Genomic DNA, 15,743 nt, shown 5'->3' on the forward strand with positions numbered 1-15,743 from the left:
GTTCTACAGCTTCACACCTCATAAAGCTAAGACCTATTTTTAGATGCATAGTTGGTGTATATATTCTAGACTAACAACTCTGTAGGCTGAACAGTGCTTCAAGATAATTACTTGTAATTAAAGGTGGAAAAAAAACTGGTTCTGTAGTTTTGGTAATTATGTTTTTCAGACTTTGTTGCCTTTTATTGCTTGGGTATAAAGTCCAGCAGTGTCAGTTGACTGGTCCACTCTTGGTTGTACAGTACATGAGTGGGACTGAGGTTCTGATGATGAGTAAAGACCACATGGCAGAAGAGGTTACTTTTATACAAGTTTCACTTAAGCCACAAAAACAAACTTCACTCAGTTAAGACTTGTTCCCTGGCTTAACTTGGACTCTAGATCTGAGACTCAAGTCTTATTTGCTTTTTAGCAAGTCATCCTGTGGACTCTAAGGAGTGTATCACTACAAGAATTCATTCAAACAAAATATCTGTCTTTTTGTGGATCCATCATTTAAAATATAAGACTGTGGTTCAACTGATTATCACAGACACAGTGGTGACAGTTAAACCTGTTCCTTATTCTATTCTCTGCTTCAGCAGCTGTTACAGAACAATTGCTTGCTGGAGGCTCGTATTGGATCGGATTTTAGCCCACTGCTAGCGTTGGCTAAAATCTGTACTGAATTGTGAGTACGGATGCAAACAATTAATTAATTAATGCGTTATTAGAATAAAATTAGTTTCAATCAATTAAATTAAAATTCTACTACCATGCTGTGTAGCTGTACACTGATATGACCTCCTGATCAAACAGTGACTAAAACAAACCTACAGAAAAGTTCAGTGAATCATCAACATCAAACAGAATGTTATTTATGTTGTGCTCCAGCTTTAATTAAATGTTTGTCAAGGTGCAGACGTAAAGTCCTTATTTTAAACTTAACAGTACACAATGATTAATGATATAATTGTGGAGCTCGCGACAGGAATGTTGCTGTTGCCAACTCCACTCAGCAGAGCTGACACATTGATTTACTGACTATTGTTTTCACATTTAAGTGAAACCGCTGCTGACTGGAAATGGAAGTTGAGTGTTTTCAACTTCTTTAGCCACAAAAAAAGAGAAAAAAAATTTTCTGGATTTTAAAAAAAGAAGACAGCACAATGCCTTTTCCTGCTCATGTGTCATGTGTTTTATTAATGCATTTTAAATCTGAAAAGTAGAGCAACACCCACATAAAATCTGAATTATGAGGCTTTTCTTTTCCTCTTTGTCTCTCACTGCTGGTGCAGGCACTTTCTCAAGTTTTTCTTCAAATATCGGAATTCACAGCAATGTCTTTTCAAAACAAGTCAATCGTACAGAATTTAAAGTCAGTTACATACTTTCCAACTCGATCCTTGTCATTAAAGAAGGCAGGTGGCAAAAAAAAAACATGCGCTGCTTAGAGACAATAATCATAAATATTATGTGATTTTTAATATTAAACAAAATTAGCATTTTGTTTAATAAATAATATTAAACAAATACAAGCAATAAACAACTGACAGAAATACAGTTTTGCATTGCATTGTCTTGCTTCTCTCTAGATAACTCATTTACTTTCCTCAGCATGTTGGCAAAAAAGAACCGTATTGTACCAGAATCTGCTTCATTCTGTGAGTTTGCTTGTCTTTGGAGTTTTAATTTGTTCTGCTGGGTTTTCTATGCTTTAACTTTCAATTTTTGAGTAAAATCTCCTAATCTGACATGCTTAAAAATGTATAAAGGTAAAACTGATCTTCTGAAACCAGACCACTGTGGGGGCTTCTTTATGAAGAATGTTTCTTTCATAAACAGGCAAATGTTCATTAAACATTGCCTGTTGAATGACTTCCTTCTCCACCTCTTGTGTTAATGTGTCTAAAGCGTGAGTATGTGAGAAGTTACACCTCAGTTTCACAGGGCCGTGTGCAATTTAGGTTTGTCAATTTACACTTCTAGCACCAGTAGTTCAGGAGGTGTAAGGGTTTGTCCTGTAACTGGTGGGTTACTGGTTGAAACTGTTCCAGATTAGAAACCAGCCTCTGCCTCAAATCAATGACTTCCAGAACTTCCAGGTGTCTGATTCATGACAGGATGGGACTGGAAATGGATGGAAAAAACTGTGGTGTTGTATGCATTAGTGCTCACACTGCTCTGGTCAGTCACAGGGTTGAAACAGTTGAGGCAAAGAGCACAGATGATTTACACGTCTGTCCTCCAACCTCTAACTTTGGTGATGGATTATGATATTGGACAGAAATGAACTTTCTGTGGCCTCAGCCTTGGTGGTAAGAGTCTAACTGAGATGTCTCCACACTAGGAGGACACAACAGGGACTGCACATAGATTCTGGTTTAAGAACAAAACCTTCTGCTCTATCAGAATTAACAGAATATAACATGAATGGACAGAAGGCCACTAGCAAGACAATCTGGTAACTGATGACAGTTGTTTGTACCATGGACGGCAAATCGATTATTAGGTTTCCTTTAACAGGTTGGTTTGGACTTCTGTCACCAGTATATTACAATAGTTACTTTACTCAAACATTTGAAGGCAGTATTCTGTAAAATCAACCTTTTTCAGTTTTACATTATGCTATAATATTATTCCCTCATCAAAAACAAACCTGTAGTGTCCCCTTGATTCTATCATACATGAATCCTTTAATCTCCCATGGCAACCGTAAAGCTGTACAAAACGCCAAGCGGGGCTAGGTCTAACCTAGCCCCGCCTTCAAGGCCCAACTCCTCTTTGGAGTTGCAGCTTGCAAGCTTCGGCCTCACAGAGAAACCCCCACTCAGCTCCTTCAGACTAGCCAGCAACAATTAGCAAACAGCTGGTGGAGCTGCGCACCTGCTGAGCTCATAATGGAGCTACTGCTCAGAGCAATGCTGGCGGAAACATTGTTAAAGGTTTACTAGAGAAGACATGTTGAGATAATGTCCTGAAGGCAGAGTTTCTAGTTTTTGATGAGACAGAGGCACAGTTTCTAGGCATTAAACTATGAAGTAATACAGTATTTCTTTTAAGACATATTTTGTATATGCAACATTTTTAGAACTGAAGAAATATGAAAGGGCTAGATGCTTTTTTAATGATAAAATGCAGTCATCAGAGGTATTCTTGTTGAGAGAACTGAACTGCAACAATTCATTGCTATTTTCATCTCAAGACAAAAGAGGATTTTTTCCTCCATTTTGATCAATATTGAGTTCAATTCAGTTTCAGTGTCCCTGATTATAGTATGTATAGTGATGTCTATGTATAGAGAAAGCATGCAATTGAATTGGCTCGGAGTTTTGAGATCAGTCCTTCAGCCACAAGCAGCAGGTCCGTGTCAAGTCTCCCGCTCCCGGGAAAATTGTTGCACCTTATTTAGGTTTAGTGGCAGAGAGAAAAGGGCTTCAGAGAGCTGAAGAGAAGTGACCATTATGCAGTCCTATTTACTGCAGCGTTCAGGGCACAGCCACATTCACACAATCAAGTATCAGTCTCTTTCCATCTGGTGCCCAAACAAAGGATCCACTGCAGTTCTTCATCAAAATGAGTGCAGATTCCATTTCCCCGAGGGAAAACAACACAATGAAGAGTCAGGAGGGTTAATGATACTTGCGAATAACTCTGCACGTGGGCAGTTTGAGCCGAATTCTCGGTGAGAAGAAGGGAGTACCACAGAGACGGGGAGGGGAGAAAGGAGGATGCTCATTGACAGTGATCCATTTTGGATATAATCAGGCACTGCTGCTTTGGCTATTAAAAACAAATTAAGCGAAAGCACAATTAGAGGGCATTGTCATGCAAATGCCAAAAGAAGCATTGTGTTCTGTTAGAACACATGTTAAATCTAATTAAAGTGAACTCTAGGCTGTTTGTTTGGTTCTTTCAGGGTGGAAAGAAGAGCAGCACAGTGAATACACAGGATATATGCATGTCTAGATGGACAAACTCAATACGAGCCTCTTGTCATTGTTTTTTCTTCACTCTTTCAAACAAAATATTGTAATTAGGTGGTACAAATCATCATAAAAAAGGCAGATTATGAATGTCAAGACTCACAAGCTTCTGTTTGAGTTGGCAAACAATTGGTTGCAGTTCTTTGGATAACGATGCTCCACAGTGACAAATTACTGGATCTGTTACTGAGGCATTAGTGATAATTTGAGTGTTTTTTTCTATTGCAGGCCATCTAGGGGTGGACATTTGTTGTACCATTTATTACGCAAAATATCTTATCACAATAAGAATTTTGATTTATTGTTCTCAATAAATTCCAATTAATGATTCTTTAAAAAAAACTGGTAGTATAATAATGAGTGCTATTTTACTATTTTAATGAGTGTATTTTACTATTTTCTCTGTTTGAGTGTGAGGTGTTTTCTCTGTTACTATTTATTGATCGCATCAATAAATATCAGTAAATTTAAACACGTTATTTCTGTGTGTAAGTGGCGTTTTGAAGAAGAAGTCCATTTGAAATTGGAATGTTTTTTTTTATTTAGTGACACTATGAACACTGTGCCTTTCAGTCACAGACATAAAGTTACCTAAAAATTAAGTAGGAAGTAGATTTTAATCATTATTTTTATTGTCATCATGATTGTATGACTAAATATTGTGATAAATTTCTAAGTCCACATCACCCACTAAGTGACTGCATGGCCCATTAAGGTCAACTCTTCAAAACCTAAAAACTTTAAAAGTGCTGAATGTAGTTCCCCTTACAGTGCTGTTGGTAAAATGTTGGGTTAGCAGTTTGGCTAAAGTATTTTTGCCCCAGTAAGACACACAGTGTCTGCAGACCTACAGGAGGCCATTCCATCTCAGAAACTTTGAGCATCTTTAAAATACAAAAGGAAACGTGCAACATGGCCTCAAATGTATTGAGGAGAAATTATTTTACAAGTCATTCTTAATAAAATGTAAATAACAAACATATGTTTTTCCATACTCCCTATATTATGCCTACCTCATTTTCTATCATAAACAAACTTCTCAGATGAATTAAAATAAATTTCAATCTAAAACTGTCGGGGGTGTAAATATTTTTTAGACTTACATACGTAAACAATTTCAGGCAGTAAAGGGGTAATACTACCTTTATATAAAAGGAAGAAAAAATATATTTCCAATAAATGTAATGATGCTAATAAAGAATAACAAATGGCAGTGCTTTCTTTTTCAGTGTTTGAAAAAGAAAGTACTGCACAGATCCCTCCCCATCACTGTCACTGCACCTCCATGGAAAATCAAAGCATCATCTGGACTGTGTGTAACGAAGTGTGAGGTGTTCCAATAAATCCTGGAGCCAGCATCCAAAAGATGGCAGGCAGGACAGAGTGCCAAGGCTGACTGTTCTATCATCTCCAGTCATTCAACAAGCCTGGTCAAGACAGAACATCATCTTCACATGTTTGATAGGTGGACAAAAGTGCAAAAGTAGTTCTGCAATATGTTCTGGATTTTTTTCATTTGACCTATATGTTTTCTGCTCATGGTGGGAGCATGGTGGAGTCACTCTGTTACATTAGTTCTGATTTCCTTTAATAGACTTTTCTTTTGTTCACCTTTTCTTTTTGGTTGAGATATTGGAGGGTGCGGGAAGGGGTGGAAAGTGTGTGTGTGTGTGGGGGGGGGGGGGGGGGGGGGGGGTAGGTTGGACCAAAACCCTTGGGGCCAAGTAGTCTGAAAGCTTCGATACAATAAGTAATATTTTAAAGTCAATTCTTTGTTTAATTGTGGCCAGTTTAGAGATTTAAGATGGGCGTAATATGCTTGAATATTTTGGTTAAAAGTCTTGCTACAGTGATTCATATTTGCTAAAGTTTAGTAAGGGACTAGTTAAATTCTGGCAAAAACTGTTACAGTCAGAAATAAAGATGCAGACCAGTTTTTCGTCTACATTAGGTTGTCAGGAAAAGTCTGACTTTAGATGCATTTCTAAGGTGGTAACATGCAGCCTGTGAAATAATATGTATGTGTTTCTGTAAATCAAGATCACAGCTTAAAGTCAAACTTAGGTTTTTGATATGATGTCAGGGGTTAATATTTGAAAATTCCTGCACAACTAACTTTTGACATAAGTAAACTGCAGTTGATCTTATACAGGCTTTTGCCTAGAAATGGCAAATTAGAAATTGTTGCTCAGCGTGTTTACAGTTTCCACTTGTTGATGTCTAACTGGGATAAAACTGAGGAGAGTTATGTTTGCTTGGAATTGCCTTGAAAAGGAGGATCATATTTGTATGAAAAACTGAAAGAAAAAACAAATTGGATAAAAATCAAATTAGAGACATGTATTCATCCTAGAGTTACACTTAGAGACGGTGACCAAATGAGAATAGTGACAGACTATGGGTTGGTCCAGTTATGTGCTATATTAAGTCTAAAGTTGATAAGTCAATACATCCAGCTGAAGAATCAAAGTTATTATCACTTTGTATGTTAAAATCAGCACAAATCAGAATTGAATCAAAATCATTTGCATGTTTACACAAAACACCATTGAATTGAAACCTGTTTTAAATCTCAGATGACAGTAACTAAAAAAAACAGAACAAAAAGCTAAATGCTTCACATTTCATATTGAGCTCGTTTTGTTTACTTTATTATTAAATGGCTCATCTCTGACCTAAGAACTCTGAAACTAAAGGGAACTTCAGGGAACCAATCGCTGCCATTTGTACAGTCAATTCCAGAGCCACTTATTAAAACTCTGCATCATAACCTTTACAAATGCCGTCTTCATGCCAGCTGCACAGCCACTTCTCAAAGCAAATGGTATTTCAGATACATTTGCAGCGAGCCACAGCCACGTGAGAATCCTCTCAGAAGAGCCATAAACAGTTTCTGTTTATGGGAATGATTGCCAAATAAACTCATCCTTATCCCCCCTCCTCCATCTCGCTCTCTTTCTCTCTGCATGGAGGCTTTGCTCACAAGAAGCACAAACATCAAAGCAAAGTCAGTCATGTGATTGGTTCTGAAGTGCTCATCATACACTTCTCCTTTCAGCCCCCTCCATGTGGAGCGCATGTTATTCCTCCCAGTGTGGGGCGAGCGCAGGCAGCGTGCGCCTGCTAACTGATGCAGTGTGTTTGCTTTAGTTAATTGGATTCTGAAGTAACCATTGCTCACTCCAGAGGCCGTAATGAATTCTCTTCCTCTGTGATTACAGTGTAATCATAACGCACAATCTCACTTAAATTACTGCAGGAGTGACCATGAACAGTGGCAAATCTGCTGCACTGTGCACACAGTAGAAGCAAATAAACCCAGGCGTTGCTCCGTTTAAACCCAGAAGTGGGGAAGTTGGACCATGGTATCGGTCACCAGATCTCAGGAAGCAATGGGAAGCTGGAAAGAGACGTCCTAGAATGAGCAAAATGTTATATTTTCGGACTCCAACGGTACATTTGTGAATATTAAACTATCAGGTTGTCATGAATTCAAGGTGCAATATTATGCAAAATTTACCTTTTTAACTTTGCACCATGTTATATTGATATTCTGTCATCAAAAACATACCTGTAGTGTTGCGTTGATTCTTTCATGGATGCTTGAGAAATCCTTTCATCTCCATGGCAACCAGTCAGTTGTGCAAAACACTTTGGTGGACCTAGCATCGCCTCATCTGAGCTGCAGTTTCCAACTTCCGAGCTAAAAAAAAATGGCACTGTGTGGCTGGAAAACACTTAATACTGCTCTGTTAAGATTGAGACCATTTATTAGGATTCCAGCTTGTGTGCTTGTGTGATTACTGGTTAAGACTTGCAATGGTGATCGCCTGCCAGGGTGTTTAAACAGGGGTACAAAGCAAAATCAGCATTTTTGAGTCTTACATCATGTTATAATGTTATTCCCTCATCAAAAACATAAATGGAACGTTGCTTTGACTTTGTCATGTTGGAGAAATTCTTGAATGTTCAATAGCAGCGCTTCATCTGTGGTTTAACACCTGCTCACTCAAAGCTCCACCTACTTCCTCAAAGCTCAGCCTTGATGCTGCAAGGCTGACTCCCGATGTTATTCTCCTCAACAGATTTACTTCATTCATGTATTTGAATCGCTCTTGGTGTGAACCCCCCCATCCTGAAGGCACGTTACCATGGGTGACCACGCCAAAGGTCAAAGTCCCAGACTACTCAGCGCTCAGGATCATGGGGGTAACTCAAACCCCTCCACCACGTTAAGGTGGCGATTCTACGGAGGGGAGGAAACCAGCAGATTGCATCAAAGCTTCACTTTAATGCAATCCCCTGTCCTGAGCAAGCACGGGGCGACAGTGGAGAGAATAGTCCTTTTTACCAGGACAAAGCTCTGGCAGAACCAGGCTCAGGACGGGCAGCCATCTGCCTCGACTGGCTGGGGTTGGAGAGGACAGGAAAGAGAGACAAACACAGGGACGCTGGTAGGAAGATCTGAAATCTGAAAAAAAAAACATTGAGAGGTCAACAATGGTGACAACAAATATGACAAACAAGCAAAAAGAAAGGAGAAAACATCTATTTCTGCAAACATACACATAAATATATATCCAACCATTAATATCTACCTACATAAATGTACATACACAAATACTGTATTAGAAAAATATGTGTGAATGTGTGTGTCTGTACAGCAGACCGGGTAAAATCTCAGTTTCAAATATATTTATAGAAAAACATTCTTTCAGACAGGCATTTACTTTGACATTTACAGATTTCTATTAAGCAAAAATACATAAATATATGAGGAGGTAGTAAATAGAGATATAGGCAGAAACAAAAAAAGATGAGTAAAAATGAAAAAATAAATCCCACACAAAGATGGTGAGCGCACCTTTGAGACCTATACAACGCCCCCACGAGCAACGCAGCCTGGCCCACAGAACAGCAACCAGCAACAGAGACAAAATGAGCTGAAATGAAATGAAACCAAACCAAACCAAAGCCATCAAACCCACACCGGTATCACCAAAGGACAACAATCACTTAAACACAGAACCACAATAACTCAGCCCCCAAAAAGACGTAGATTACTACAAAAAAACAACACAACTAGCACTCACTCAGAGTCAACGAGAAAGAGAAGACATCATGAAATTACAGCAGGAATGACAGGCTCAACATTTGTCCATTTTCTACCCCAGCTGACTCCTGTTTAAGATCACAGAAGGGGGCAATGGCTGAAAAATGTGGGAAATATTTTGACAATCAAGCCGCCTATGGAAACCAAGTCACAACTAACCATGACAAATATTCTTCAAGTAGCTCAACATGGATGTTTTTGAACCGGGAAAGTAGACAAAAATCATAATAAAAATCTAACTTTTTTTTTTTAATAGATAATTTCTTGACTAGAGAACTAAAGGAAATCAAAGAACCCCAAAATCTCAAACCCAATTTACGGGTTTGAGATTCCAGCCAAAGGACAATAACAACCCTTCAGAGAAAAGCCACAAATCTCTAATTAACCTTATGGATATTGTTCTGATTTAAGGTTTTGATTAAATAATCAAACCGGAGCACCCGGGGAAAAAACAAAAATAACCAATTAAAATAAAAAAAGATGATTTATGGATGAGAGGAAAGTAAAGAAGGAAACAGGAACACCTGGAAAAGTCAACAAATATCAAAATAAGCTTCTAAATGTCAACGATGCAGAAAAAATAAAATAAAATATGATTTCAAGAATAGAGGAGAAAATTGAAGAAAACAGGAAAACCCAGAACAAACTCATAAATCTCAATTGTTTCAAGTAGAAGAGTAAACCGAAGGAAGCCGAAGCACCCAGAGAAAAGACTAAAGTTGCCAATAATGCTAGAAAAAATAATAATGTATAAGTGTAGTGAGGGGGTGTATATGTGTGAGGGTGTGTGTGTGTGGTCTACAAAAACCACGGGTGGCCCAGCAGCTGTTCCAGGGTGGGACGTTCCTCAGGGTCAACCATCAGACATTTTGTTAGAACATCCTGGCAGTCTGGGGGGTCAGAGGTCAAACAGCAACAATGAACCGAGGCAGAGGAACAAAACAGAACGACACAGAACAGATTTTCTTTTGGTGCACTATGTTGATAAATTTGTCTCACTCTTGGAGAGCCTTTTGCTGATCTTCAGCTTTTTTGAGAGGAAGTTTGACGTCTGGAACTGATGCCTGTGGACTATTTCATACAGTACAACACCCAGCTGCCACACAGTTGTAGGCCCAGCCCTGTAGTTAGTGTTAACGTACCAGTCCAGTGGGAAGTGGTCAGGAGTACCTTAAATATGTGTAGGAATAAGACTACCAGTAAAATGACAAATGACAAAGAAAAAGAGGCTTTTTTCCCCCAACTGCATTAATGAATGACAAAGGTTCAGCGGTCCAATCATACCACAGAAAAGTTCATGTTCTCGTCTGTCATCAAAGCAGCTTAAACCAAAGTCTATCAGATAGACTTGTAGGCCTTCTGCGGTGGTCTTAATCAGGATATTTTCCACCTTAATGTCCCTGTGGAAGATGTTTACATTCTGAAGGTAGAGCGCTGCTTCTACTAGCTGTTTCAATATGATCTGAAGCAAAAACATCACATGGTCAAGAACAGCAGAGATATACAGGTGTTGTTCAGAATGGTACTGCCTAGCAAAAGTCTCCATGTCTGTTTTACATTTTTCACATTCAGTTGTTACAAACACAAACTTCAATGTATGATATTGGGAGCTACAATATTTCTTCAGTTACAGCAGCAACTCTTCTGGGGTAAGTCTAGACTTTGGGTGTATAGCGACTAAAAGCTTTGGTCAATCTTCTTTGAAAAATCTTAGGGTAAGCCATAAGATGAAGAGTGTCTTTGGACAAAAGTTTTTAGCCTTCCTGATTGATTGTAACTCTGGCTGTGTGCTTTTGGTTTTTGGCATGCTGGAAGACAAAACTGACAGACCTTGATAAGCCTGTCAGTGTAGGTCAACCTTCACATCTTACTAGGTTTGCAGGTACACCATATTCTTTGCATTTCCGTGTGATGGACCAAAATTGTCCTTGAGATATTTCCAAACTTTATTGTTTCATCCCCCAACCCTGCTGTAAACTTTTTTGTACTGTATGCAATGTTTTTCTGAGTGGAATAGTATAGGTAGGCAATGGCCATGATAATGCTGGACATTTTTTAGAAAATGGTTTTGTGAAAAAAAGAAAATTCCATAATTCTTGTCATTTCATTTCAGAAATATGGCATGTTGTGTTTTGTGTTGGAGTATTATATAAAATACGAATAAAATGTATTGAAGTTTGTCACTCTAAACTGAAAACCTGTGACATGTCTTGTGTGATATTACTCTGTACTGTATTTTATAGTCCTGACTGTAATCGTATGAAGTGTGAAAAACAAAACAATGAAAGCAGCACATTTGACAATGTCTCTAAAACTCGTCCAGCAGCTTACCTTAGCCTCCTTGTCCTTAAGGCAACCGTTGTTCTCCATAAGGTAGTCTGACAGGTTGTCAGAAGGCATGGGCCTCTCCATCACTATGATCAGGTGTTCGTCCAGATCGTACCAGTCCAGCAGGGTCACGAAGGCTGACTGCCCCAGTGAACTGCTTAGGTTCCTCATTTCTAGCATGACAGCCACCTCCATGGCCAGCTCTCTGCCGTTCTCATCCTGAAACATCGAGACAAACAGGAGAAACCCACAATGCATCTGGAATCCACTAAGAAAGAAGAAGAAACACTGCTAGATGCTGTTGCTCACTTACCTTATGTTTGATGACCACGTTGTCTTTTGGGATGCGCTTGATAGCCACCTATAAGATAAATACAAGACTTTGGTTAGCATGTTAGGGAGATATAGTATTTTGTACTTGCTAATGTCAGATTCTGTAAAGTTGGTATCAGTGGTAGTTCTCTGACCCTTATCAACTTAAATAAACCTAATAAAGTGACTTAAGTGAATGTGTGCATGTGGGGTGGGGGGTTAGGGGGATCGTAACCCTTACAGGTAATTTATCCTCTACCCGATATCCAGCAAACACGAATCCAAAGCCTCCTTCTCCCAGTTGATCCAGCTCAATATATTTTTCGAGGAAGTCACCTAAACATACCAACACATTTTCAAATATCAAAGCATCAAAATAAAACACTAATGTTACCTCAGAGCTAATTATGGAAGCTTTATCTCATGAATGCTTATGTTACAAATCTATCACTACTCTGATCTCTTTGGGATTCTTCTCTATCTTCGTCCATCTCCATCATTTTCATCTTCTGCCTCCTCAGATTCCTCTTCCTTAAATCTCCTACTCCTGTGCTGCAAAGTGCCGGACTGAAGCTGCTTGACTCTAACAATGAGAAGAAACAGGAACAATGTGACATATTAACATTCAGTTATCATAACAGGAAATGTGTGAGTCCCAACATGAGCCAACCTGAGCCGATGTCCCAGGAGGATGGGGGCTCTTTGGTCAGGACCCGCTGCAGGAGACCCTTCTTCTTCTTCTTGGCTGGTGGTGAAGATTCCTTTGCCTCCTTTGTGGCTTTACTCCTCTGTCTCCTCATGGTTCTCTTCGTGTCCTGGCATCTTGTGGAGGCTCCAGCCATTTGAGAGACCATGATCCGTCTTCTGGGGGTCTCATCTGCAGCTTTTTTCCTTTTCCTTGGTCTGCTGTTTTCAACAGACTCTGTTCTTGGTGACATCACGCTGTTGTTGCTCTCTAAAGTGAGACAGTTCAATCAATCATTTTATTTATATACTATATATATACACTGCTCAAAAAAATAAAGGGAACACTCAAATAACACATCCTAGATCTGAATGAAAGAAATATTCTCATTGAATACTTTGTTCTGTACAAAGTTACATTTGCACAACAGCAGGTGAAATTGATTGTCAATCAGTGTTGCTTCCTAAGTGGACAGTTTGATTTCACAGAAGTTTGATTTACTTGGAGTTACATTGTATTGTTTAAGTGTTCCCTTTATTTTTTTGAGCAGTATATATATATATATCCATCCATCCATTCATCGTTTTCCGCTTATCCGGGGTCGGGTCGCCGGGGTAGGAGTTTCATATACTGTATATATATAATGTCAAAATTATATAATATTTGTTTTGTATATAGAATAATTTATATATAGACAAGCCCCAGGTCTTGACTATTTAAACACAACTATAAGCTGACTTTCACTTATCAGTGTCTAAAATGAACAACCTGTAAAATCCACATTAATATTTCTCTCTCTAAAAACTCAAACCATTTTTAGTCATTTTTTTCTGAAATTCATGAACTCATTTACCTTTTTTCCTGTGGGCTGGTGTTTTACTCTTCCTCTTACGTCCCATGTTTTTTTTGTTTGTTTGTTTTGTTCTTTTTTGTAGAATTTAGTGTGGATCCTTTCGCTTTCAAGCAATGACAGTTTCAGATCTTTTAGTTTTGTCTCACTCTGTCAGAAATCTCTGACAGACTGAGCTCAAACAGAATGTTGGGTTCCAACATCAACCATTGTGACATCAAAAAGAACATTCCAAAATTTAGTGGCAAATGTTAAAATGGGGGTGATGCTGCCTAGCAGCCCTCTGAATTAAATCTGATCCTGAGTACACAGAAAAATCCCCAAAATCAAATTGTTTCTTTGGTGTCAGTTTTCCAGGGAAAAGTCGGTTAGAGCAGTGAACCCTAGGTATTGGAGTCACACAGAGATTTCAATTATTTTTCAACTGCTGCAAAATCTCTGCAGTGAAATAAAGAATTTCAACTTATAAAAGAAATGATGTCCAAAATGACTCATACAAGCAGCTAATACCAATATTTTGTATTAGTTTTGGCTATAATTTTAAGTTACAGTGAACTACTGTCTATTCGTTATCTGGTACTCACAGATTTTTATGTTGAATACAGTTCCTAAATATTGATGTAAAACCCACCTAAAGCATATTTAAAATATTCTAAATAAAAGTTTAATTATCTCAGTGCAGCGCTACTTGACACCCCATTGGTTTGCTTTAAACCCCTGTACCCAGGGAGACTGTAGACATTAGCCTCCAAGACAGTTTCATCTGAGCACATTATGTATATTAAACTATATTTGGTAAATGAACAACTAAAATAGGCAGTTGTATGCTTTTTTGGAGATCTTAAATATTTATGAATTTTAGGTCTCCCCCTATGAATATGAATATCATAGGCTAACAACATTTAGTTTTGGTTTATTTATTTATTACTCTATTAATAGCCTTTGTAAAGCTTTTGTCTGTCAATTAGTCTAGCAAAGTGATTTCACCATCCTGTCACTTCTCACAATATGTTATTGTATAGCTCAACACGTGTTTTTTGTGTTTTCATTTAATTTCCCAATGGGATCAATAAAATCTTTTTAAATTAATTAAATAATCTATGATATTTGTGATTAATCCGGAATGTTAATTGTGTGATCATCTGAACAGTAGGGTGACCAATGAATTGACCAGCAATTATTACACATTCGTGCTGCTTTGTTTTCTTCCTTGCTGTGCATTTCAGACACACCATGTGGAGAAGGTAGTTATCAACTTGTGTTAACACAGTTTTGCTCTACAGAAAATAAATTCTGATCTACTCCCTCATTGCATAATTAACTTTATTACATGAGAAAAACTGAGTCTGGCATTAAATTAGACAGGCATGGAAAATAGGTAGATTCTAAATAAACAAACAGAAATAGAAGAGGAGGAGTGACAGAGAACAGAAAGGAAACATCATAGATAATAGAGTCCATGAGGATAGTGAGATTATTAATGGAATTACATCACAAAAAATTATGACTGTGGTGTCTGTGTGTGGGCGGGCGGGTGTGTGTGGGGGTGTGTAGGGGTGTGTATGGCGTGTTTGTCCTACGTGTCTCTGTTCTGCTGGGTGACCTGTGACCCCAATATTCAGAAGGAACATGTTGAGTTTTCATGCTCTCTTAGCTTTGAGGTATTTAATTTGTCAACAGGCAGGAGAAAACTGTTGTTAACTGCAGTAACAACAGGTTCTACTGTAGGAATAATATTGCAAGATGACCTTTGCTGTCCAAGTACTGACATCATGTTCTGATGGCAGAGCAAACACAGACTTTTGTCTGTAACCAATCTATATTTAATGGCATAACTGACAATATAAGAGCATTCATTCAGCTTCTACATGGTCAAATGCTTCAAATCAAGGCAGCTTGGAGGCGTATGCATTGGCCTGTTTTTAACTTAAATGTCAGGGAGCTTCCTTTTCATGTGCTCTGTAAGAGAGCAGAGAGGATCAAACAAACTCCGTTTATTGTCTGTAAAAACACAAATTAGGTTGCAAATAAGAATAAAGTGCTAGATGCTAATTAAAAAAAAAAACTTCTTTAATAAATTCAAATTAAGACACAATAAAAATGTCAATGAGATGCAGTCATTAGTGAACAAATTTGTAACCACAGTAATTTTTTTTTTTTTTTAAAGAAATACACAGGTATCAATGTCTTTATCTCTGTTCAGTTGAAATTAACTCTGGTGCGGTTCGGATGCATATATGGATGATCAGAAATCACTCCACAAGCAAGAAGCACACTACGGCACAGGGTATTCTGGGTAAATACAACCAAAACAAACGTGACAGTCTAGAGCTTTTTTGTAAAGAAGGAAGTTGCGCTTAGTGTCATCTTCGGAGGTTTTGATGTTGTTTCCGTTAGTGGTTCTTGGTGCGGCGCCAACCCCAAAGAGTTAAGTTTGCATGACACATCTGCTGTGTGAAAAAACAACCACAGATGAAGCAATTTTGGGCC

General features: G+C 38.3%; 1 protein-coding gene across 1 annotated transcript; it reads right to left on the reverse strand.

Moving 5' to 3' along the window:
- Positions 1-9,807: 9,807 nt before the first annotated feature.
- LOC114137208 (serine/threonine-protein kinase pim-2-like) lies at positions 9,808-12,656 on the reverse strand. Its single transcript, XM_028005827.1, has 8 exons — positions 12,389-12,656; positions 12,170-12,259; positions 11,960-12,054; positions 11,720-11,767; positions 11,410-11,625; positions 10,363-10,540; positions 10,078-10,248; positions 9,808-9,968 (listed from the first exon to the last, which is right to left on the reverse strand). The coding sequence occupies exons 1-8, from the start codon at positions 12,654-12,656 to the stop codon at positions 9,877-9,879; spliced, it is 1,158 nt and encodes a 385-aa protein (XP_027861628.1). The 3' UTR covers positions 9,808-9,876.
- Between the last annotated feature and the right edge of the window lie 3,087 nt (positions 12,657-15,743).

This window comes from Xiphophorus couchianus, chromosome 21 (genome assembly GCF_001444195.1).
Source record: "Xiphophorus couchianus chromosome 21, X_couchianus-1.0, whole genome shotgun sequence".
NCBI lineage: Eukaryota > Metazoa > Chordata > Actinopteri > Cyprinodontiformes > Poeciliidae > Xiphophorus > Xiphophorus couchianus.